A 25,962-nucleotide genomic window follows, 5' to 3' on the forward strand; every position below is an offset into this window, starting at 1 on the left:
TTCTGGTCTATTTGACTTGCAAATGAACAGCACTCAGTCCATGACATCAGTAACGAATAGTTCCTTGTTCGTTTGATAAGCTGTATGCCTGTAACACATTAAGACAGTTTTAAACCAAACCACTTTAATTTCATGTCTTTCATGGTTTTATGGATTACTGTTTATTTGCCCCTTGACACCCTCCAAGTATCATTTGAGCCCCTAACATCACTGATTTCACAGAACCGAAGACAGTTTCTCTAAGTGTAAAAATATCCATGTATAAAGATGGCATGAATGAAACCCATTGTTCAATCACATTCAGACTCCACAGGCATTAAAACATGCAAACCAGACTAAAAAAGTGTAGAAATACCTTAAAGGAATAGTAACTTTTTATTTTTGGAATTTCACTCTCTTTCTGAGCGTCATATCTGTCCATATGAAGCTCCAGCCAGTTAGCTTAGCTTAGCATTAAGACTGGAAACAGGGGGAAACAGCTAGCTACCTTTACCAGCATCTCTAAAGCTCACTATTAAACATGCTATATCTTGTTTGTTTAACCTATACAGAAAGTGAAATGTGAAAGCAACAAGTATGGTTGATGCTAGCTGTTTCCTGCTGCTTCAAGTCTTTATGCTAAGCTAAAGAATAAATAGCAAATAAACAAATTCTCCAAAATGTCAAACGGTTCTTTTAATATGTAGTTCTTCTAATGGTTTTGAGAGGGTAGACATAACTCAAAGAAAACTCAGACAGAAATTATAGTAAAATACTGTATGTATAATCGTAAAAATCTTTTTCACTACCAAATTAAATGTTTATTTTTGCCAATATTAAAAAAAATCTCTTTATAGGATATTAAGGCTTAAAGAGATGTCGGTGTGGGGAAATGTTTGTAGGATTTAGAGGTGTCTCAACCCATTTACCTGTAGTGATCAGTTGTCCACCCCACTATCCAGGCTGCTAAAAGCCTAAAACAGAAACACTACGTATACATTTTTCAACAGTTTCTGGCTATAATTGAACGACCTTTATCAACCTCTATCTATGTGTGCAGGGTATCCCAGAGCAGTGGGCACGGCTCCTACAGACCTCGAACATCACTAAACTGGAGCAGAAGAAGAACCCACAGGCTGTGTTGGACGTCTTAAAGTTCTACGACTCCAAAGAGACTGTCAACAACCAGAAGTACATGAGCTTCACCTCGGGAGGTAAGCAACACCAAGATACTGACAACAACCACCAATATAAGAAACATGTTATATTCATTCTAATGTCTCATACAAAAGATTTTCAGTATGCTATAACAATGTTCCTTTCTGTTTTAGACAAGTCGGCACATGGGTACATAGCAGCAAACACTCTGGTGAGTTCTTTTATATATAAACTTACTTTGGTTAGTGTTATTTTTTAGTAATATTTTACATTTTTACATCACTATTAAGAATATTTGTTGAAGAAAAACACCATGATATGATAAACTGACAAAATATATGTCAGTTGATAATACCTAACTACTATTTAATGCTCAGTTTTAAATGAATTAAGATGTTGTTAATTAAACATGCCCCCTTTTGTTGGAGGTTTCTCCTCGGTCTGTTTTATCAGGAATTATATTGCTGCACTGCATATCTTGACATCCCTAGACTGTCTGGTTATTAGTAAAAATGTTACAAGTTTCACTGCTTTGGAAAATCTCTCAAATCACAGTAATATGGAGAGAAAATATATTTCTTCCTGATTTTATATACATGTAACAGTGTAATACTCTTAACAGGTAAGTTTCAACATTATGAGGCTTTATTTCATCGCCTTGAAACTCTTTGACTGCACCGCAGTAAATCTTTCTCACTTTACTCTCAATAACTGTGTCTAAGAATTTCTGGGATAGACTGTGTTCCTTTCCACGTTCATCGCCTCTAATGGGCAAAATGTGTGCGTTCCTCTCTAGGGGGATGCTGCCCTCACTCTGCAGCATAATGCCCTGAATTTTCCATACACGCCAATCAGTTTGCAGATCCTGCACAGAAACGGTGACTGCTGTGAGAGCTACTGCTGCTCATTGTTTATTTTTCCAATCGACTTAACCAGATTTTGAAATACCAATAGACAAGCTTTACTGGAGGCTCAGCTGCATCTAGAAGGACTCCCGCTGTGCTGACCTCATTCCTGGCTTTGACCAGAGTAATCTATGCTTTGAATGCCTTGGCCTGTACACGCTCAGCTGGGTGAAGAAGTGGAATCCTAGTCTGTTCAGTGGGATTCGCTGCCCCAGGCGAACGACAATGGTGTCAGTTAATGCAGGGCTACCGCTTGAAAGAGCTCTTTGCCAGTGAAGGGCAAGCGGGTGTGGCAGTGGGTCTAAAAGGTTGTGCAAGCCCAGTGAGGGTATTTGAGAGCATCTCAGCCTTGGACTGTCACAGTGGTCCACGGTCTGCAGAGGTGACTCAGCAATTGGCTATGGTGCTACAGTTTCATACTAGGATTGGGCCGCAGTGTCTCAGGCAAGCAGAACTTCAGGAGAGGTGCCAATACTTTGTCTACAGAAGCAAACTGTACAAACAAATATATATATATTGTGTTTTGCCTTCCTTAAACAACTTATATTCTCTTCTTATTACTTGCTACGGACCACATCCACCCTGCTGTTTTATTGTCTTGTCATTAAGGATTAAAGAAGTTAATAGAAATAGAACAGTTTTGAGCCATTTTCCCATGTTGTTTAGTCATATATAAAAACAGATTACTATCCACTGGTCATATTATAATATCTCTGGTGTTTATTTGACCTCTTTGAGCATCCATTTAAGCCAGTTCATGTTTTAGGTAAATCTGAGCCTCATCTTGACCTTAGCGCAGCGTACATTTATAAGTGTGGGTAATGGTGCTACATGTAGGGACACTATTGCATCCTAATCCAAGCTTTTGGTCAGGCCAAAAAGTTGTAGATTCTAGGACCTCGAAAGAAAATCTAAACTTTACTTCCTGAGTTACCAATTGTAACCATTCTAACATGCTGAATGTTGTTCTCAGTGTCCTTTTTAGTGCCCTCTACCAGACGATAGATTCACCTCTGAAATGTTTTTGGTAGACAAGTTCTTCAATCTTTCAGGATCAATTTGATTGCCTCTGTTGCTGCTTTAAGTGATTGGTAACTTGGTCTTGGTTTTTCTGTCCTGGAGTTTCCCCTGTTTAGCCATCAGTTAAGTCATAACTGTGATGATTTTATATTAGTCCTATTAATAGAACCTGGATAGATGAAGTCCTGGATATTTAACTTTAGTGTGTTGTCTGAGTGTCAGACCACAAGGCAACCAACACAGACAGCTAGACCACTGTTTATATAACTGCATTCACAGCATTAAGAGTTTGTTTATCAGTGTGAGCTTTACCTCGCTACAACTTGAGAAAAGTTATCACACCAGTTGTGATATTTAATCATTACCTGGTCATAATTATGATTTGAATGGAAAATGTTTATAGGCTATAATGAAACAGCATTTATCCAGTCAAATGAATGAGAGCAGCCACTTCATTTTCTTCAGAGAGATAGCTCTCTTTTCTCTTTTATCAACAGAGAGTAACAGTTATGTTCAAGTATCAAACACTACCATAAACAACACTAACAGTAAACTTTCCTCATGTGGAATCCTGCTGTAATACAGCACCACATTTTACATTTTTACCTTGATGTCAAAGTGAAGTCAGTTATGTTGAGTTTCCAACATAATATGTGCCAAGAAACACAAACAAATGTAGTGGAAAAGAGAGTTTTAACACAATTGTCTGTATTTGTGTGTGCATATGTGTATACTTTAACACTACTTGACAATAATTTAATTATAATCTTATAATCTAATCTTTAATTTTGGTAGTCTAATGGATTGCATCTTTAACATGTTATCAGGACATTTGAAATCAGGCATAAGAACATTATGGGTGCATGAACAGAGGTGGAAGTTATTTTCCCTTATTGTATCGTTAACATAAAAGCTGATTAAAATAACATTTTATACAAGAAAACTGAAGAGAAATAAAGTAAAGTAGAGAGAGATGTGTTCTAGGCTTGGGCAAAGACAGTCCTCAGGTGGCATGATGTGTCTCTATCATGTCCTCTCCACATGCTGGGTGGTAGGAGGACAATTTACGGACCTAACGTCCATCCCTCAGTAGCGTACCCCTGCCCTCCCCTCGTTCCTTGAAGTCCACTTACTCTTAAACATTGTGTGGGTTTGTTTTGAGTAAATCCTCCCATTCTCAACCTTCACATTCAGAACCGACTGCTGTCATCTGGGCCTCCTGTCAGCCTTAGAACCTGCAGCGCATTATTTGACAAGGTAACTCCTCCATATTACTTTCCACATGATATTTCTCTGCATTGGCCTTGAAGCTAAATTTGATCTCCTAATTTTGATTATTCCAACTGGCTAATGCAAAATGCGTACAAATATTTTAATTTAGAGGCATCATCACTCTCTGTATTGAAATTCCATGGGGGGTATGATTGGATCTATTAGTTTTTGATGTTATAGATGTATTTATTATCTTCCACCAGAGCACCTCTAATCTTTATCCAAATGGACCGTCTATGAAATGGCAGGGCAGGGGCGCATGCCACAGAGGGTTGTGATGACTATCAAACTGCATGTATGAGCTCATATTCCTTACAATTTAATCCACATTTCCAATAATGTGCCTGTAACTTCATCACCATTGTAGACATTACCGCATGGCTCTATAAAAAAAAAAAAACCCACATAGCACCGCTTATAGTTAGCTAGACACTCATTTCTGCACTACCGTCTTGGCCCAGCCCTCTCTGGAGCAGGTCAGAGGCCCACTATGTCTGAATGAAGGACTGGGACTTTCCTTCAGCCAGACCCTTTCCCTTTAATCACTACAACTAAGCTGCACTGCTTCATTTATGCATGACGACACTGGAAATGGATGAAATGTTTCCATTCCATAAGAGGAAGATGATCCAAGGCTAGCAGAGCTTTGGATGAGGGAAATAAAGGCTGAGCATTAGGCATAATAAATATGCCTGAGGCTTATTAATCACACTTGTTAAAAGGTATCTTCCATATCAAGAGGATGTCTACAGTTCATTGCCATACTGCACATGACTGCAATGTGGCAGCATGATTTATCCTATAGCACAGTTAAATATAAACTGATTTAAAGATACACTTTGCTGAATGGCACCTCACTCTTTTTAACACTTGTCTCTTTAGCTCTCACTGGACTTCCCTCCACTATTAACAGAATTGCTTCTGACAATTTAACCCCATTCATTTCTGGTTTTGTTTGTTTTTTATTTTATTTTATACACACGATGTACTGTTACAGGGTAGATTATCTTTAAAAGATTATTCTTTAACAGATTATCTGTATTTTGTTTTTGATCACATGTGTTCATTTTTGTCACTGCTTTTGAATAACATTTTTTAATGATATGATCTCAGTCTCTTATTGATGCAATTTAGAAATTAATTCACCATCACTAGACTTCTTCTGAAACTCAGCTGGCCAGAACTCAAACTCTGGGTGGTTTGGGGTTTGCAGGCTGCTGACTGTGACAGCAATTCATTAGAGAAAATCATGATTTGGTTTAATTTAGGGTAACATTTGAATTTTTTTTTTTTTTCATTCCATGCTGCTACTTGACGCATGCATCCACACTCACTTACATCTCTACCCCCCCAAAGGCTGCCAAAACATCATCATCAGAGCCTCCAATCGCCCCACCTGTGTCAGAAGAGGAGGATGAGGAAGAAGAGGAAGAAGAAGAGGAGGAGGAAGAAGAGGATGATGACGATGAACTTCCTCCAGTCATTGCGCCTCGGCCGGAGCACACCAAATCTGTGAGTTTATACCGAGCAATTGGGGAAATCATTCGGCGGCGAATCCCTTCTGCATTTCTTTGACTCTTTTCTCCTTGCAGATCTACACGCGTTCCGTCATGGACCCACCAAAGCCTCCAACCCCAGTCAAAGAAGTGTTGACTCCTCCGGAGTCACAGGTTCAACCGGAGAACACGTCCAACACAATGTATCGCCACACTGACCGCCAGAGGAAGAAGTCTAAAATGACAGATGAGGAGATTCTGGAGAGACTCAGTACGTGTCTGTAGAGCTGCACATGTTTTTATGTGTATCAGGGCAGAGTTTTAGAAATACTGAGGGTCTTAAGGCATTTTTCACCAGCAACTAAAACATTTTTTTTCTAATTGTTTTCACATTTACATTTCACAGTTATTTAATTGTTCAGTTTTATTCCCTGTGAATTGTATCTCTGCAAATGATTGTAAAACCCTTTCACACTATGAACTATTTTGGTATAGAAATCCTAAATGTCTTGATTTTGGAATGTTTAGTTTGCAAAAAATTAATTAATTAATTAATTAATTAATTAATTAAATTTAAAGATATGTAGTCTAAAATATATCATAATCATTTAATTGTAGAATATCCTCCAAAAAAAATATTGAGAATGTGACCTTAGTGTCAGAAGATGAATATTTGGTTTCCAGTGGCTGTTTTCCACATATTGCTTCTAGTGTTAAAGAACGTGGGAGCACTAGTATAATCATATTAGGACAAAGAAGTACTTTTCGAATTTTCATTGAGTGTGTTACCAGCATGCACCTGGAAGTAGAGATGCAGAATATCTCTGAAATAGAAGAAAAAGAAAAAGGCAGAAAAAGGTTATACCTTTCTATTTTAGCAATGTTTTCTATGTATTTGTGTGAATGTAGTCATGGCTGTGTGGGCCCACACAATCTCATTATATATCTATTGTCTTTTTGACTCAGGGAGTATTGTGAGCGTGGGGGATCCCAAAAAGAAGTACACACGCTTCGAGAAAATAGGACAAGGGTAAGTCCATCCGTGGTCATAAACCAGTCTTCACAGTAGAGAAATAGCAACACACAGAGCAATTTCAGGAGCAGTCATTCTCGTGGGGAGAAATGGAGCTGTAGTGACCACTTTAGTGAGACACAGGCAGAGGGAGGGTCAGGTTGAATGACTGGGAGAAAACTAAGTAGAGAGGAAATGAGAACTGTATCCTGAAATGGCCAAAGGCAAGATTAGCTCAACCATCTCTCTCTCTCTCTTTGTTTTAAAGGCTGCTGTTTTTCTGTCACTCTCCCTGTTCACTTCCCATCTGCACAGATAAAAACTGTGTGGTTGTTATCTGCTCATGGTCACTATTTCCATATTTGATCAGGAAGCTCCTATCTTAAACAGTAGATAACAGTCTATTTACTCTCTGCCGGGTTATCATTAACTTATTAGTACGAGGAACGGTGCTTCATTATTCATAGCTTCTGACAGTACACCGGTGTAGCTGACAGCAAGAGAAAGAGGGAAAGACTAGGAGCCTAAATTTACTAAAGGTTTTAGTATCATCAGTTACGCTTCCAAATAAGGACAGAATGGCTGCATACCATTCCCTTGACCAGCTATTGGAAGCCATAAATTTGTGGATCCAGTATTTGTGCTCATCACTGCTAAGGCTATTTAATACCGGTTAAGTTAAAAATAGCACATACAGTTTGTTAATGAAAAAACAAAAAAAATAAAAAATAAAATAACTTCAAGCCTCTGGCATCAACAAAACCATTTAGCCATGCCAACATGCTAACTCGTCCACTCAGTCTAATTTTACCCTCACATCCCAGCAGGGTTTGCTTTTCTCGTTAAGTTTCATTAAGTTATAATCTGTGGTCTGAATGTTAACTACTAAATCTGATGCATGTAACTTAAAATTGGTCTTCAGCCAATTAATATAGAAATGTGGGTGAATCATACTGTGTCCTCCTAAGCCTGTCTAAGAAACATCTAGCTCTGTTTCTGTGGCTGCAGTGCAAAATGATGATAAACATAATTTCACTGAAGTATACGCTATAAGGCTCTTGAAGCTTTTCACTAAGTTTTTCAGAGATACCTTACGCTGTATAGACAAAGATAGAGATAGAGATGTTGAATTGTGAATTTGTTAGAGTTGAGGCAATTACATATTATGATTATCAGTGTATACATGTGATTTTGATCTTGTGTTTCACCAGAGCGTCCGGCACTGTGTACACCGCCATCGATATAGCAACCGGCCAAGAGGTAAGTCAGAGTCTAATGTCAATGAAACAACATTCACATACTGTATATTATTTATTTTTCCTTGCTAAGCTGTCAGGCTTACTCTTGTTCTGAGCCACAGATCCCTTGTCTGTTTTCTCAGGTGGCCATCAAGCAGATGAACCTGCAGCAGCAACCCAAGAAAGAACTGATCATCAATGAGATCTTGGTGATGAGGGAAAACAAAAACTCCAATATAGTGAACTACCTGGACAGGTCAGTTTTCACACGCAGGGTCACATTTCACACAAAAATGAACATAAACCTGAAGTCAAGGTCTGTTTTTGGTTATTTTTGAAAGAGTCAAAGCCATCACATTTTCCTGGAGCCCATGGTGATGTCTTCCAATTGCAAAACCAAAATATATGAGATTTCCAGTAATATAATAGAGAGAAGAGCTCCAAACCAGCAGATGATAGGCTGATAAAGGACAGCAAAAACCAACAATAGTGAACACCAAATCAGTTCGATTAATTTTGTAATCGGTTAATCAAAAAAAAAATTCACCACACTTCCCTGCCCATATCTACACAATATGAGCCCATACAAAGATTTCATACCACTTTAACAAGACATTAACAGGTATATGGCACAGTTGTTATAGCTTTTGTAGCATATGTTAATTATATTCTTTGTTATTTTTGTTTTTCTAAGATGGTTGGAGGGTCCTAATAAAAATCTAATCTCAGGAAGCAGTCTGAATGTATTTGGTGTTAATTTGCCAACAGGTCAATGCATGTTGTTACCATAATGACATTGAGGGATCCTCTGAGGAGCTTTTCAGATAATTTTTCTTCTTCTTCTGTGTCTTTTTCTTTCTTCTTTTGCCTTTTAATAGTGGTCAGCATTAATCTTTAGGTACATTACTGCCACCTACTGTTTTTAAAAGTAAAGAAGAATTAAAACACACAACCATTCAGTTCCTCATCAAGTTTTTAGCATCTGTTCCACTCAGCTCTGATTTCATTACATTGGCCTTTCTGCTATTGTTCACAGCTGACAGTATCATGCTTGAGCACCTGCTGTGTGTTGTAAGTGTAAGTGTCAACCAGTGTGCCTAGGTTATTGATTTGACAAAGCAACGTCTGAACTGAAAAGCCCAACATGAAATTCACGTCACACTAAAGCCACAAGAAATTTTACATTTTTCTTTTTCTCTTGCTTTTTTTTAGTTACTTGGTAGGAGATGAGCTATGGGTGGTGATGGAGTATTTGGCCGGTGGTTCGTTGACAGATGTAGTGACTGAGACCTGCATGGACGAGGGCCAGATTGCTGCAGTCTGCAGAGAGGTAAGAAGCCAGGTTTAGACATCAGCAATACCACCCACTACCTCTGTGGCTATGATGGTCTAACCCTTACATTTAGGTGGACACATGCAAACATTTGAACAAAATTTCAACAGAAAAAAACACTGCCCACTTCCTTCCTTATGAGTAGGTGTCTATCAGATATATTTTTAAGATTTCTTCTCTCTCTTCAGTGTCTTCAAGCCCTGGACTTCTTACACTCCAACCAGGTGATCCATAGAGATATAAAAAGTGACAACATCCTCTTGGGTATGGACGGATCTGTCAAGCTCAGTAAGTCTTAATTATTTGTTCAAGTATATGAATTTGCCCTTGGCTTTGGTGTGGTAGAAGTAAAGTAAAAAACAACAGTTCTGAGTGTGTGTGAAAGTGTTTGAAGGTTGAGAGAAATGGTAAACTGTTAAATGAAAGACCACTTAAATTAAATATGGGTAAAAGCAAAGCAGAAACTCTATGTTTTATGTGATGAAGTAGAATGCAAACAAAGAATATAACACACCACTGCACCTCCCTCCCTCTGTCTTCCTCTGCAGCCGACTTCGGCTTCTGTGCCCAGATCACTCCAGAGCAGAACAAGCGCAGCACAATGGTGGGAACGCCCTACTGGATGGCACCAGAGGTGGTAACTCGGAAGGCTTATGGCCCAAAAGTGGATATCTGGTCTCTGGGAATCATGGCAATAGAGATGGTGGAGGGAGAACCGCCCTACCTGAATGAGAATCCACTCAGGGTAAGACACAAAGTGCAGCTACAGCACAGGATTCATGATATGGTATTTGACATGATGAAGGCCTGAAATGTGTAGACTTGTTTTGTAACCATTACTATGAGTAAATAACCATGAAATATTAAAGGCTTTTTAGACCAACCATCTTGAGTGCCTCAGAACAGTTCTAGGTAGGATCCCCTAACTGAACTGTTTTGTTTTGATGGTTTGTTTGACATCATCCATCTATCCAGGCACTGTACCTGATAGCTACCAACGGGACTCCAGAGCTGCAGAACCCAGAGAGGCTGTCATCTGTGTTCAGGGACTTCCTCAATCGCTGTCTGGAGATGGATGTGGACCGCAGAGGCTCCGCCAAGGAGCTGCTCCAGGTAGAACCGAGACTCGATCCTCAATATAGATCAATGTGTTATGAATGAGTGTCATGATTCTAAATGTAGAAATATGTTACAACCATAAGGGTGGTATAGGATCAAATCTGCATACATCTCTCTTTGGCTCCACATCTACATTTTATTTTATCCTTTTTGTCCTCTGCAGCATTCCTTCCTCAAGCTGGCAAAGCCTCTATCCAGCCTGACGCCTCTGATTGTAGCTGCAAAGGAAGCCATAAAGAACAGCAGTCGCTAGGGTGTGCCCTCTGTCCCCACCTGAGGCTGGAGCCCTGCCTGTGATGTGTGCGTTCATGGGGGCAGGGGCTTGGGTGTATGGGTGGTGGGTGACGTGACAGTGACAGCACAAGGAGGGGGGTTTGTGTGACATACAGTGACAGCACAAGGACAAAAGACCCCCAGGCCTCATATGTAGGATGGACATCTGGCCTTGCAGCCTCTTGGCCAATGCTGCTGAACAGACCTTGCCTCCTCGTTTACTTCTCCAGCAATCTGTACATGTAGAGCAGTCCATCACAAGTATGTGTGTGCGAGTGTGGGTGTGTGTGTGTGTTCAAACTGTGCACATCTCTTTGTGTCATATGTCTTGTTTGGCAGCAGTCGCTCTCCAAACTAAGAAAAAATCGTAAAGAAAATGTGCTCATTTTCAAGAAGAAACGTCAGGAGCTAAGAGGAGTAACTGACGAAACTGAAGAGCCTGTGACTCCTCCCCTGTCCAGCTTTAGGCTTTTCTTTCCTGTAGTCCCTCCATGGAGCACAATCAGGCCACACTTGCACCTGCAGTGACCAGCTGATGTGAGAGAGTGACTCTGGGACCCAATCTTTGCCTGCATGACTATGGCTCTGTGGAGAAACATTGCTACTCCTCTGCGGATTGTCACAAGGTGGCGTATTTATGTGTATGTGTGTGCGAGTGAATGTGTGTAGGGGTGCAGCTACAGGGGAAACATTCAAGAATAATTTCACATGACCTATGCCAGCTTTAAACATCTTTCATTAATCCGCTTCACATTGGTGAAGAGATACGGGTCTCTTATTTCATTTGAGCCCACTTCTCTCAGTGTCTGTCATAGAGTCACTGGAGTTCAGGTTATCTGCAGATCATTTGCAGGTTTTCTCTCTAAAACTGACTACATGTTATCAGCTTTAATGCTCTGAATATTTAAAAATACTGAAACACTATTAGGGCACAATTTGTCTACATAAAACATTAAATTTAACCAGAACTATAATGTGATCCAGCTGTAGATCATAGAAGCAAATATTTGATTCTAAATATATAATAGAGGAAAGTTAATACATATTCAGTTGTTTTGGTGGTCATTTTTGTGATGTAGTTAGAGACACTTGCACTGACATGTAGATGATGTGTCGCACACCTAAATCACTCGGGAAAATATTAGAATTACTATAAAATGGTACCAGCTGCATTGTCCAATGTGAAAAATTCTGCAAATCGTTCTTAAATGCATTCATACATAATACATACTGTAGCATTCGGTGTGTAAAAGCATCTCAAATAGGATTATTCATAGATATTCAGTATGTGTGTCTTAATGAATGTCAATCCCTGCTTTTTATCAGGCAATTAAGTACGAAATACTGTAGAAGTAAAAACAAATTCTAAATCAGAGACTCAACAGAAATATAAATGCTTTCATTTAAATATCTATATTTGACGAGGGATTTTCCTTTTTGAGCTGCTGGCACACAGTGGATTGACATTTCAGCCTTTATTCTAAAACTGTGGCAAACAGAAGGTCATGTAATTATTTACCTACAGAGAGTTGGAGGTCTAGTGCCACACTTTGTCACAGTTTCTAATAGTGCCCCAAGCATCCCTGTGACCTTAAACCCTTAGCAGGAAAGATGCCTGTGATAAAAAAAAACATGCAAACATAGGTCAAAATGGCAAACACATGGAGGGAGAAAGACATTTTCTTCGTCATGTAATTGATCAGTTATTTAATCAGCTATTTGTGCTGACTTAAAATGATTTTCCCTTTGAGAGAGATCTAAACTTTAAAGTATGAAAGGAAATGTAATATGCAGATAAAAGAAGTAACTTCAGTTTAAATGTGATGAAAGTGATGATGATTCCTCATTATTAAGTCTTCTTATATTGCAGAATACATTATATAACTGTGATGTTTGGATTAAGTGCTAACCAAAATCCTGGCCTGCCTGTTCAGGTGAAAATACTGAATATACATGGATATTCACGTCTTATGAGGCACCAGTTGTCCTCCTCGCCCACCCTCATCCCCTCTCTGTCCTCTCTTTTGGTATTTAAGATGCTGCTCATTCATGCTTCAGTGTCCTTTTGTCTTTTAATGGTGTCTTATGTGACTTTCTTTCATATGCTCTATTCTTTTTGAAGTGGCGTTTTTGGAACGTGTGGCGGATTAGAGAGGGGGAATGTTATCCACTGAGCGAAGTACCAAGTGCCATTTTATGATTGTACCTTGTCCTGATGAGCACTGAAAACAGAAACTGAAGTAGAGGCTCATATTGTTTGCTTACAGTCCTTCCATACATGGTTAGCGTTTAAACTCATTCCTGTACAGAAGTTATCTTGTGTTGGTGTGTTGTGTGGTAGCTTTGTCAGGCATTTCCCGTGTAGCATCCCTCCGTGTGTGAGTGGTGTGTGTTTGTGTGTGTTAGGGGGCTACCTCAATCTGCACTAGAAGATGCCTCACTCGTGTTGTCCACCTTAACTTTGAGGTGCAGGGTAGCTGCTTAGTCATATTGTACCTCCATTGTACAGCAAATGTACAGAAGATGAAGGAGTGAATTTAGACAGGAGGATGCAACAGAACTCATGCATGTAAAACAAACTATACACTGTATCTCATCTTCAAATAGGTTAAGATTGTTAGGATATGTATGTATGTATGTAAATATGATGGGAGAAAACCCCTTTTTTCAGAATTATGTAACTTAAAATGACAATATTCAGGTTGCTCTATGGTATGTATCAATAAATGTTTTGCACCCTGGAAAATCAAAAAAGACAAAAACAAACACACACACGCTGTCTCTGCACTCCTGGATCCAGCTCTCCTGTTTGGGCTTTATCGGACACTCCTTCATCTGGACAGAGAGCCGATGGATGCAGCACTCTGTGTGCGGGCCCACACAGTCTGTCCTGAGTACCACTGCTGGGTGTTAGAACATGTATGTGTGTGTGCGGTAGGTGTGGCTGGCCTGTCAGGAAGCTCCTCGGGCCCTGGGACGTTTGGCCTTTGCCCCATGTACAGGTCTGAACTATGAGCACAAAGGTGAATTTCGGGACGAGAGACACTGCTGACGTGCCCCTTTTCTGTGGTTGCTCCTGTACATTCCTATCTTCTGAATGTGTAAACCTGTACACGTGGTGTGAAAATTCCTCTATTAATGTGTATCAAGAGAATGGAACAAAGACAAAAAATGTTACTTTTTAAATTATTATTATCATTATTATTATTATTACTCTTATTATTGTCTAGCTTTGTAAAACTGCTGATCCATCTGGCATACCTCAGCAGGCCCTTCCCCATCTTTGAAAAAGGACAAATGAGTGACGGGGAAATGAGGTTTTGGATAAACTATTTTTAATTGTGGTTGAAGCAATAGACTTTTTGAACTTTGAATTGTGCATGGCTGTGTCTTGAGTGTAAAAAAACAAAATATTGCAGTTTGGGAACTGGACTGAAATAAAAGAGGAAGAAAACCAGAGTTGTGGCAATGTTTGTCGGTGATTTTGATTCTTAGGTTGAATTTCTTTTAATTCTTTATGCCATTCATGATTATAAATAAAACATGATATGAATTGATGGAAAGTAAAAGAAGATGCATTTAAGGACCACTGTGTAGGATTTAGAGGTCTAGTTGCAGTTGTTGGTATGTTTCAAAAGTTTAAAAAACGTAAAAGACCCAGTCTAGAGCCAGTATTTGGTTTGTCTGTTCTGGGCTGCTGTAGAAACATGGCGGACTCCGCCACAAGACGACCTGCTTTCTCTGTAGATAAAATTGGCTCATTCTAAGAAAACAAAAACAACTATTATTCGGGTCAGGTGATTACAGATATAATAAAAAAAACATACCTACAAATATTATATTCAATTTCTGCCAATAGACCCTAAATGTTACACACTGGGCCTAAATAAGATGATACATGAATTATGAATTGTACATACGGCAAGTTTTTCTGCATAAAGGTGACCATCATAAGACTTTAGTTAAATAACTGCCACATTACTCACAGTATAGAGTAACATCTTAAAAAAAAGAAGTGGTATCTATACAATCAACTTGCAAAGCATAAAAAAATATGTTATAAGTTAAACAAAAATTGTTAAAAAAGTAATACAGAAAATAAAATTTGGATAAAAATTAGAGGAAATGACATTCAGTCTGTCCAATTTTGCCCTGCGCACCTCTCGACTTTGCAAAATAATTCACCGACGTGCAATTAATAGTGAAAAATTCAGCTCAGAGTAATCATACACAAGCACTGATATCCAGTAGGTTGAACAACTGTTTGTTCACCACATAGTTAAAAAAACAAAAACATTCAACCCTCTCTCAGTTCACTGCAGAGGTCACATGGCAGTCAGCTGAGTAGAAGTGACAATCCTCAAACCTATGTTACCGGGCATCTCATCAGCCATCTGCTGTCCTTGCTTCCTCAGCTTAAGCTTCTGAGGGTCTGTGGTGTCCTTCTCCGACCCAGACAACACTACTTGGCCCATAAACTCGTCCTTCACCGCGTTGCTGTTCCACACCTGAGGAAGACCAGTCAGTTTGAAATATATGTAAGAATTCTGCTGTCACACATTACAAAATGACCACAGTAGATCTGCAGAGCTTCAACAGAGGGGTGGTGAATCTGATTTGATTATGTTGAGCAATAACGTTATCAGGCAAAGACCTGTGTTCTTTATTACTGCCAGTTACAAGCTGCCATTAAATCTGTCAGTTGATCACCAGTTATATATGTGAGTTTTTCCAGTTTATAGATTCAGTCTGTTCGTGCTATTATTATTATTAGTTATCCTGAGCACATAACATACAAGCAGCTTAAAAAGCTGGTAGAAATATATCTCCGAATTTTATGATTTTTTAGATGAACTGAGGGATGATGTGCCTCAATAGGTCGTAAAAATTCTCCTCCCTCTTATGCTCTCAAAACCATTCCAAAACACATTGGATCATTGAAAAATGCATTGTCTTTGAGCCTGAAACAAGGCTGTTTCTGTGTGAAAAGTTGACATTTTGGAGATACATCCTCTCCACAGGACAGTGTAGGAGTCACTGAGATAAATAACAGTCCTCAGGACGAGAGTGACGCCATTTTACCTGCACAGTTATGGGCTTCCTGGGATTCTTCCTGTAAAAAATGCCGCTTATTGCAAACTCTGGTTGCAACGTATCCTTCTTGATGGGGGATTTTACTGACCGGCCCTCACAGGAGATGATCACATAAGGGTCTGCACCTGCATAAAAAAAAAACATGTAAAGATCCATTTTAGCAAACCAATTTGGTGGATTACAGTCTGTTTCTGTTGATTAGTAGATTTGGGGTAAAGTCTGGTTTGTGTAGTCCTCTAACCTCCTGTACTGTCCTGGTTCTCCAGCCCTTCGGCTCCGTGGACATAGACGTGAGTCACAGCTTGTGGGTATCCAAGAAATGAACTCCAGCATCTCACTTTCGGCTTATCCTCTGTCAACTCCCTGTGAGAGTAGAGGAGAGAACCAGGAGAGAAATAGAGCTCCTGATGTTATTATCTGTAAATTAGAAGACTAGGGGAGTGACAGCATGCCTGTGTTTCATAAACACAATACTGGTTGGACTAGCCAGCTTGGATGACTTGTATGTGAGCAAACAAAAATGGGTCGGTGTTTAGGTCTGCCAACAAGATCGTCAAAGTCTGGCAAAACAAAATCTTTGGCCAAGAAAAACAGGAGAGATGTTACTGTGAAGTGATTTAATATGAACATAATTTTGTAGTTCTCCGAAACACTCATTTGAGTGCTTTCGTTGGATATAATCCATCCACTAGAACAACCTTGTTCTTGATTTCCCTGCACTGTCTCTTAAGACCTGATCATTTCAAGATATGTAAACATTAAACATTAAACATTTCTGCCTGACAGCATAAAACACCTTGTACCTGCAGTCTGAGTCCACATCTGTGAAAACCCGGATCATGTAATCCCCCAGTGTCTGAGGCTTGAAGGTGGTGGGGATGATGACGTAGCGGCCCTGTTGGAGCGTAATTCTCATGAATACTGTCCGAGCATTGATGTAGGTGGACGTCGCCATACACTGTTGGGTCAGGATGTCATGCATCCGATACTTCCTGTTCAGTTCCACCTGGGAAAGGAAACCCATTCAGGCTTTATTTAGCGTTCATTTAGAAAACACTGAATAAATCACTGACTTTACTCTTTAAAAGTATTTCTGGCAAGTGATTTTAACGATTAATGCATTTACATGAGGACTAGTATCCTGGTTATGTGTTTGCTGTAAACATTTTGTCCTGATTTCAGAAATACTGTGACATCTAAACATCTTAGTCGATAAAATATTCTTTGTTGGTGCAGAACATAGTGGCTTAGATGGTGAGAAATCAAGATAAAACTGCACGCAGATGATTGATAACATGGATACTGTTAGAATTGCATCAGCAGGGAGATTAATTACCATTTTTCCATATTCAATGTAAATATCAAATCCCTTAATGAACAACACCAGGATAAGACTTAAAACCGAGATAACAGTGTGCATATAATACATTTAATATGATGTAATAGAGGTGTAAAAATACATTTTAAGGGTTTAAACAGGAGCTAGAGGAGTAATAATTTACTGTTTTCTGTCTACAGAGATTATTCTGCCTCCTGGTGGCAAAACAGTGAATAGAAGTTAAATCTAACATAAGTGTGTATTTTGTCACTGTGTTGTTGAAGGTACAAAGTAATATAATGCTTGCACTGGTAAGATTAGTGTCAGTTAAGCAGAAGGAAAAAAAACATCCTGTCAGACCGGCTTCAGGGTTATACTGCATATCCTTTTTTGTCTGAATAGCTAACAGCCAACCATTAGGTTAACATAATAATTACAGTCAACATAGTTGGTGGGATTCCCTCAGACCACTGATACGGAGAGAAAGTAAAAGTCTTTTTAAAAGTCCCCTGATATACTTCTCAAACAGGAAGATACAAAGTGTAATAGATGACAACATATACAACAGAGAATGTGGACAGAGTGTCTGGAGTCTGTCAGATGAAGGAGGAAGAGGACACATCACTTGCTTGATGACCATAGATGACAAGGGTTAAATCCAGGTTCAGGCTCACAGCCGTTCAGTGGGACCATGTGCACGCAGCTACCTTTTTAATGACATACTCCTTGTGACACCAGCTTTTATTGCTGCCCAGAACCCTCCCCTTTGGCAACACTTCTGTCAGCATGATAAGAGTGTATCGTGTGTACGTTTGAACTTAGCCAGATCTCTGACAAGTTAATCACATTACGGGAAATGCGATGTCAGTATTGCCGCATACGGTTACATGGCCTAATTTGAATGTGACAATCTAATCCCAGTAAATAAGATACAACTTTTACAGCTGCATAAGAGGACTGCATTTACTTACAGCTAACTTAAGACCTACCAAAACACATTCCTGAGTTTGTACTCAACTCTTTGCATCTTACTGAGAGTTTAGAAGAAATTGTCACAGTTTTTCAGCTTGAAACAATCAACTAAAGAATGTAGATTTTTTGTGATTAATCACTTATGATTTAGCGTCTTGTTGAAATGGTCTGTTTTGGTTTCGATAAACTATCAAGTAATGTCTGCCTGTCATTATAGAAATGGAAAAAACGTGGAAAAGTCAAATGAAGCCAAAATCTTTGACCAAAATCAATGCCAAAATATGATGAAATGACCTTGTTTTCACCCAAAACAAACTGACCCTTGACTAACGTTCTTGTCCCAGACGAAGACCATTTCCTCTGTGCTCCTCTCTAATCAGGCTCACCAAGATCTTGCAATGTTACACAAACTGTAATTTACCCATGATTTATAAGTGCTTAGTGTGCAACACACAGTCATAAATCAATCACCAACCATTCATTAGATAAATAAAGTATGGTGGATGTATAGTGGAAGTGCTACAATATATGTTACCTTGAAGACACCAAAGCCAATGCTTAGATTTTCTCCTTGACCAACTTTTCTGTGGATCTTCATGTCCCTCTGTTGTAAGGAGATTAGAACCTCATCTTCCTCCTTGGTAACATCAAACAAGTACTGTAAAAGAAGTAGAAAAGGAGTTAATATATACAGTATGTGTTACATGTGCATGAACACATTAATGTGAGCAGAGTCCAGTACCTGTGGATTCTGCAAAAATGTCTGCTTGTGGTTAGCACAGCCACCGCAGCGGTTTAAAAATGGATCTGCATTTTTGGTCCAGCTCCCGAAGTGCACAACTTCATTCCATGTTTTATGGATACTGATCAGCGAAGTGTTGATGAGACGGCAGACATCTGCATCTGTGAATAACTTGCACCAGTCTGTGAATGACATCCTGTAGATGTGAACAGAAAATGCATAAATTCACTCTGAAAGAGCAGATAAACTCCACAGATGGACTGTTGTAATAAGAGGAACTTACCAGAACTCCCCATCATCCTCCACTGTTATGCCAAGGTTGCCCCTTTCCATGTCACCAACCTTTGACCATTCTTCAGAGCTGAAAAGCAGCAAGCAAAGCAAATTAATTCTAATTCTACTTGTTACAAATACATGGTTTTAAGGTTATAATATCCACAAAATCCACCTTCTGAGCCATAAAATGTAGATATAAAAAGTTTCAATTTGCCTTTTCACAAAGAATGGTTCCTCTAGTCAGGTTAGAAGAAAGATCAGTTCTGCAGCATTATCAGTATATTCCACATTATTCTAACCAAAATACAGCACATTACTTCCATCTCTGTCTTTATGCATGACAATGGTGAGCTTGTGATTAGGAGAGTATGTTGGTTTGCTCACTGTACAGCTCCTACTTCTTGTTCTTCCTCTGATTTTTTTGGGGGGGGGCATTCTGAGCATACGGATGGACAGTAGATAGAAGTGGATAATACCACAGGATATGTGTGAAAAGGTGCATACTCTTCCATTAAACAAGCAAACTACCCACTTTCATCTTTTAAATCTACAGATAGTGCCTGTTCCATTTTGACACCTTTCAAAATAATTTCACCCTTATTGGAAGAAACTTCTCACCTGTCACTCCAGGCTCCTTTCCACTCTGTCTTGCCCCAGGGGTTCCTCATACGGATCAGAGGAATGGTTTCGTTCTTGAAGTAGGCTAGCAGCCCGTGACCCAAACGCACCTTCTTCACTGCAGTTACTGAGTATGCATGGCCTTTTACCAGCCCGTTTGCCATCCTGAGCTCAATTTCATGAGGCTGTGCCTGATGAAAACATGAAAAGAACTTGTCTACTACAGTATGCTCAGGTTTTATGAAGTATAGTGACAAAGAAGCAAACATTCAGGAAGAGTACAGACCTTAATGGAGCAGCTAATGATTCCTCCACGGTCATAGACCTTTAGTAGATCCTCAAACAGCTGATCTTGTTTATTCTGGTCCTTATAGAAAGCTTCTTTCTCCAGGTCGATGGCTTCAGCCACAGCGCCACTGAAATCCACCACAGCGTCTCCAGTGTTTCCCCCCTCCAGGGACTCATAGCAGCCAGCAAGCCTGGACAGAGAGGATGCAGGGGAAGCACAAGTTTAGTTAGAAGTATGTGAGAAATATTAAAATATTGAATATGTTATATTTAAGAATACTGCAGAACACAAGAATGGACTCTTTTTTTCAATTGTATGCGATTTATAGAATGCAGCAATAATTGTTTCATGATATTATACATTGCAAATATATTATTATTATTATTAGTAGTAGTAGTATAAGTAGTAGTAGTATAAGTAGTAGTACTTAGTAGTAGCAGTTTATGTTGCAATGTATAATATCAACTATATATAAATAAATACAAATCTATTTCTGCTAGAAGGACAATGTGGTTGAACTTTACTAACTTGGCGTAGGCCTTCTCCAGCAGAGCACTCCAGAATTCGTTGTTTTGTTTTGAGTGACAGTAGATGAGTTCTCCGTTGATTGTAGGCAGCCGATCGTCTATCACCACATCCACCCACTCTCCAAACACCCAGAACTGAAAGTGGAAGATTCCTGTATAGTTCTCTGGGTGTTTTGGATCCCACTCCTGCTCACTATAGTCAGGAATTACCTGGAAACACACACAGATCACAATGCAGCAAATGTTAAATGTGTGTGACTAATGAGTTATTTTAAGCTGAAGCAGTGAGCATCACAGGACTATTCCGTCTTTAAACCCCCTGAGGTCAATTCCTGCTGCCCTCATTTAAACTGTGCTTTAAGCTGGTTATGTGCCTCAGTGTTACTGTACCTGCAGTTTCATTTGTGATCATCAGAATACATAAGCCTTATTAACATTTGGTTACTAACATTAAATTGTCCAGCCCCTCGGCTTACACGGCCAGAATAAAGGAATCAAATTAACTCACCTTCTTCCAGAGGTTTGGCTTCAAAGCCAGACAGGAGCAGGCAGCGACAAACCAGCAGTTTCCCACAACTCCCTGGTTCAGGTCATGGGAGCTGATGCCCTCCACAAACAGATGGGGATCATTGCTTATCTCCTACAACAGAGAAGTTAACATGATGCAATTTACAGAAGATTTAACCTTAAAAAAGGCAAAGAAAAACCAAACGAGAAAACTTTAAGTAGTTTCTAAGTCTAGTTTGTGTAGTTTAGAGGTATGTGTGGTCTTTTCAGTTCGATTGTTGTTAAAATGCTTTCTATTCTCATATGGCATTTGTGATAATAACACTTTGTATTATCTCTCTGAAATAGGCAGGTGTTTGTTGCCAAGTGGGAATCAAAGAGAGGCTGTCACTTTATTATGCCCTTCATCTCAGTTCTTTTGTCAATAATCTTTATAATAATCTAAAGTGTAGTGATGGTTCAGTGATTTTTCTACTTTAACTAAGTCAGTCTGCAAACCACCTCGCACAGTGAAATGTTAATTTCCCTGATGGATGTTAACGATGGACCACCACCATGTGCCACTCACCCCTGGTCGTTTCCACTCAACAAATCCAGGAGGTGGTTTCCTAAAATACAACGATACACTGGTGGCTGGGAACTCTGGATCTTCAAACAGTATCTTGTCCTTGATACAGTTCCTCTTCAGTTCAGTGTAGTGCTGGTTTTTGTGTGGGACAGCAGAGGAGAACATGGTCCAAACGCTGAAGTCTCAAAGCTACAGATCAATGACAGACACCAGACGTTTTCAGACTCCATATAGTGTTTAAAAGTACTTTATGTGGGCAGGATCGCTCTCCACCCTCTGCCTCTGAGAACTTTTTGGACAAAGCCCGCTTTTGTGCATCCTGTAAATCCCACAGAGTCCTTTTGGAGAGTCTAGATTCACTGCTGAGCATAGAGTGTTTGTACATAAACTGTTCTTTACAGCATTATAAAAACTGAAATATTCATCTTCACTAAAATTGGGCTGTGATTACAGTATAATATTTGATTAATATGGAAAGAACCCAAAAAGGAAAGCTACAGTTAAGCTAAAGATATCTCACCAAAGCTAACATTTGTTGTAAATAGATTTTTATTAGTCTGATGCTAGGATTGTCTGATGGACAAAAGAAATTCACAAATGTCTTTTAAACTAAACATTTATCCACCCAGAAAAGCAAAATAATTACATGTCCTTCACAATGGCTGCTACAGTGTGTGACTGATCAGCACTAAACTGTCACATTCAGTTGGAATAACATGAGTTGTGTTTCAAGACGGATTTTGAAGAGAATAACTGTATTTATAACAGAGGATGTGATGAACAACACAGCTGTATTCTCTAGAGGATGATGATATTTTAACCCTTGATCTTTTGGTCCCTTCACATTGACCACTCAGGGCTGCGTTTGGACAAGACGCGCCAATATAATCATTTTGGGTAAATGTTAATATTTTATTTTTGCCAACAATAACACAAAGTCACAAAATCAAATTTAATTTACTTGAAGCAACAAGCCCTGAACTTAGAGACAGTTAGTTCTTCCCAAGAAGCCCCTGCAAAAAAGACCCATGAATTTAGATACATCTATATTGTACAGAGAGGGCAGAAAATGAACCAGATCTGGCAGGCACATAGAAATGAAATGTGTCAAGCTACAACAGCAACAACTAGAAATTAGGTGGTAATGTCTTAGATGTAAATTTGAAAAAATACTAGAGATAAAAACCCAAGAAGAGAAAACAAATGAAGAGAAGAAGACACAATAAATGCCAATAGTACCTATCGGAGAGCAGCAGGATTCCTTCCTGCTTCACAATAAGGAAGTCTCCAGGTGTGTCTATCACCCCTCCCACACACAAGTAGCCTATTTACGCACATTCATTCTTACAGCCACACCCTGGCAGTGTTTGCTCCAGATTTTATTACCTCCTGGTGTTATTGTTTAACATTAGGAAGGAATGAAGTTCCTTCAGATGTATGTGGCTACCATGGTTTTTTGACTGAGAAAATAAATCATTCTGTGGGTAAGGGGGTAGCAGGGTTGTGAGTCTGTTCATGCTGTGTGTGAGTGTTATCTGTTTGAGAGTTCCTGGCTAATGTGGTCAGGCAGGTTATTTTTGGTCGGTTATTTGCTCTTCTTTAGTGGACCATGAATGTAATACAGGACTGTAAAACGTGTGTTCCTTACATCGAGAGCGTCCGTTTACAGTATTTGTTCTTATTCTCTGTTTAAGCTTTTCAATAAAGGTGAGAGCAGTTCCTATTCCAGACATTTGTAATGTTAGACACATTCTAGTCATTTTAGTCTTTTTTAGTGCTGTCACAACAAGAAAATGAACACATCAGATCAGATAAGACAACAGATATCATCTGGCTGGCGGCATGTTTAAATATTTCACATTTTAAAGAGTAATTTGTACTGATTAAACCTCTTTATTAAGCAATAAATGCCCACAGAGGAGTGTGATACATTACCTCTAGACTCATTAACACAAGTCACCACATGTCATTTAGTAAAAAAGAACAGGTTGGAAGGGTTTGAGGCAAGAAAGGAACTTAGGTTATCTCATTTAAAAGTATTGAAGTGCTGGTAATGAATCAAAGAAAACACAAGGAACTACATAAAGCTAATACCATGAAACCTTATGTCAAGAAACTAAGTGTAACGTTTAGTATAAGAAAATGAAAGCAACACTCACCTGTAGTGGGCTCTCTTATCCTTACAGTGACAAGCTCAAACACATTTAATGTCCACTTTGTAAGATCTGTTTTTGGCAACAGGCAGTTACACCTACCAGCTTCTTTAGTTTGAGCTTCTGGCAATGAGGGTTTTCCCGAGCACTTTCATTTGCACAATAACTCTGACTGAAAACTGGTCTGACGAGCACCTCTCTGCAGCAGGAGGTGTTGTGCAAAGCTACATTATGAGGGAAGGGGAGACTGAGACTGAACACCTCCCACCACTCAGCAGCTCATAGGTGAAAACAAGAGAAAACTTGTCCTGTTCAGTATCTGTTGTGTTAAATTAACAACAGAAAGCAACCATTTCATTTAATGCCTCTCTCACTGTATGTGCTGGATGTTTCATCTAGCTATGTTAAATCATTTCTTGTATTTTATTTGGTCTTTCAAATAAAAAATAAAAGTCTTACAGTTAGCCAGAGGTCACTTATATTGAACAAACTGTCTCCAAGCAAGTGAACTGTGGTAATAAGGCAAACTGCCAGGCACTCAGTGGTCTTAACTTTTAAGGAGCAGAAGCAGCAATTTGACTCCCTCAAACAGACACATCTTGTCTGGATAATTCCAGCTTTAAAACTGAGGGCAAAAAGAAAGCTGGTGAAGAATGTTTGTAGGAAGCCAACAGTAATATGGTAAATCCATGCAGGAGCTAAGTAGACAGGATGAACAAACTGTAGAAAATCCTAAAATGAAAGTAAATCATTTGGATTAGCAGTGATAGGAGAGAGGATCAATGCAAGGCAATGATCACAAGTTCATAAGAAAATGCATGTTTGAGAAGGGGAAAGAAAAAGTATCTTGTCACACAGTGGACGACAAGAACCTATTTCAAAAGAAGACAGCACAATAAAAGAGTGCAGACCATAAGGCCGAATAATCTACAGTCACATTTACAATCAACAATGCACTCAGTAAATGACAGGCTATAGTTATGAAAGGGCAGCCAAAGTGTGGTCTGATGGTGGCACTAGGGAAAGGGTCACAGGGTCTCCCTGGTGGGAATGTATATGTTCTCAGGAAATTTCATAGTTAGATGTTTTTTTACGTATTTTACAAGATGTTGGTCATTACCAAAGACAAAATGGAAGAAATCTTTCACTTCTTAGGTGATGTGATTATGTACATTATTGTCAAAATTAAATATTTCAATGATCAGTTCAGGATATTGTAAGTTAATCATGTCTCCCAAAGCTATGGAGCTCTAAAATGATAGATAATTTATACTGGTATATTGGTTGACACCTGTTTATTTATATGGTTATTCATTCCATAACGTGTGTAATAAAATGTATTTATTGACATACATATTTAGTCATTTAATTCCAAGAAGCTCGGGTCTATTGGCCCACAATCTTGCATTATCATCACACAAATGTAATGCACAGACTGTATTTTTTTTACTTTACACTAAAGTATACTTATACACAAAATATTTCATGAATCTATAAGCGCACTGAAATGAAAGAGATTTCAACTTCATGTGCTTCCTCTAGTGCCACCAAGCAGACAAACATTTTCTACCCCACCGCTAAGGCTCTAGAAGTTGCACAATTATTGTATCACTATGTTGTACACTCTGTCCAGTTACTTTAGTATTTTGGGACGTAAGGAACATTATAGCCTCTTGGGGCTGTTTGCAAAGATTTAGACTTTTCATTATGCTGCAAGCAACAGCTGATAGCTTTCTACTGCAGCAGAGATATGTCCCATGCTACTATATATCAATAGAAACATGACAAGGGAGTAGATCAAGATCTACTCCCTTGTCATGTTTCTAAAACCCTTCCAAACATCACCCATCGGGACACAGTTTTGGATATAGATAATGGACACTATGTTGAGCAGACAAGACGGCAAAGAGAAACAATCTGACAGCCAAATTTGTGAAAGAGTGAAACTATTTCCTGAACCAGAGCGCCAACCTTGAACCCTCAATGTCGTCCAAGAGTGAAACTGAAACTGAATCCAGGGAATGAAAAGGGGTTACTGTAAAAGCACAGAGCATTTGGAAAGAGTACATTCTCTGGCACACATAAATCCACAA

The 25,962-nt window shown here is 39.1% G+C and overlaps 2 protein-coding genes across 3 annotated transcripts in view; one reads left to right on the plus strand and one right to left on the minus strand.

Moving 5' to 3' along the window:
• Positions 1–14,264, plus strand: part of LOC118331905 (serine/threonine-protein kinase PAK 3) — a 29,030-nt gene extending 14,766 nt beyond the window's left edge. The window contains exons 4-16 of one of the 2 annotated variants that reach the window (XM_035667001.1): positions 1,040–1,193; positions 1,311–1,348; positions 4,257–4,319; positions 5,691–5,846; positions 5,927–6,101; positions 6,797–6,860; positions 8,054–8,102; positions 8,224–8,336; positions 9,293–9,410; positions 9,602–9,701; positions 9,962–10,158; positions 10,389–10,526; positions 10,696–14,264. In XM_035667001.1, the coding sequence (XP_035522894.1) occupies positions 1,040–1,193; positions 1,311–1,348; positions 4,257–4,319; positions 5,691–5,846; positions 5,927–6,101; positions 6,797–6,860; positions 8,054–8,102; positions 8,224–8,336; positions 9,293–9,410; positions 9,602–9,701; positions 9,962–10,158; positions 10,389–10,526; positions 10,696–10,785 (1,455 nt within the window). In that variant the 3' untranslated portion in view covers positions 10,786–14,264. The remainder of the gene's footprint in view (positions 1–1,039; positions 1,194–1,310; positions 1,349–4,256; positions 4,320–5,690; positions 5,847–5,926; positions 6,102–6,796; positions 6,861–8,053; positions 8,103–8,223; positions 8,337–9,292; positions 9,411–9,601; positions 9,702–9,961; positions 10,159–10,388; positions 10,527–10,695) is intronic. The other variant, XM_035667002.1, reaches the window with a different exon arrangement.
• Positions 14,265–14,561: 297 nt separating this feature from the next.
• Positions 14,562–24,057, minus strand: LOC118331904 (calpain-5-like). The gene is made up of 13 exons (XM_035667000.1): positions 23,876–24,057; positions 21,717–21,905; positions 21,150–21,281; positions 20,643–20,851; positions 20,112–20,304; positions 19,826–20,016; positions 19,215–19,292; positions 18,932–19,127; positions 18,725–18,847; positions 16,703–16,905; positions 16,141–16,262; positions 15,888–16,024; positions 14,562–15,313 (listed from the first exon to the last, which is right to left on the minus strand). The coding sequence occupies exons 2-13, from the start codon at positions 21,879–21,881 to the stop codon at positions 15,131–15,133; spliced, it is 1,932 nt and encodes a 643-aa protein (XP_035522893.1). The 5' UTR covers positions 21,882–21,905; positions 23,876–24,057; the 3' UTR covers positions 14,562–15,130.
• Between the last annotated feature and the right edge of the window lie 1,905 nt (positions 24,058–25,962).

Source organism: Morone saxatilis, unplaced genomic scaffold (assembly GCF_004916995.1).
Source record: "Morone saxatilis isolate NCDOM2014 unplaced genomic scaffold, NCSU_SB_2.0 Contig20, whole genome shotgun sequence".
Classification (NCBI taxonomy): Eukaryota; Metazoa; Chordata; class Actinopteri; family Moronidae; genus Morone; species Morone saxatilis.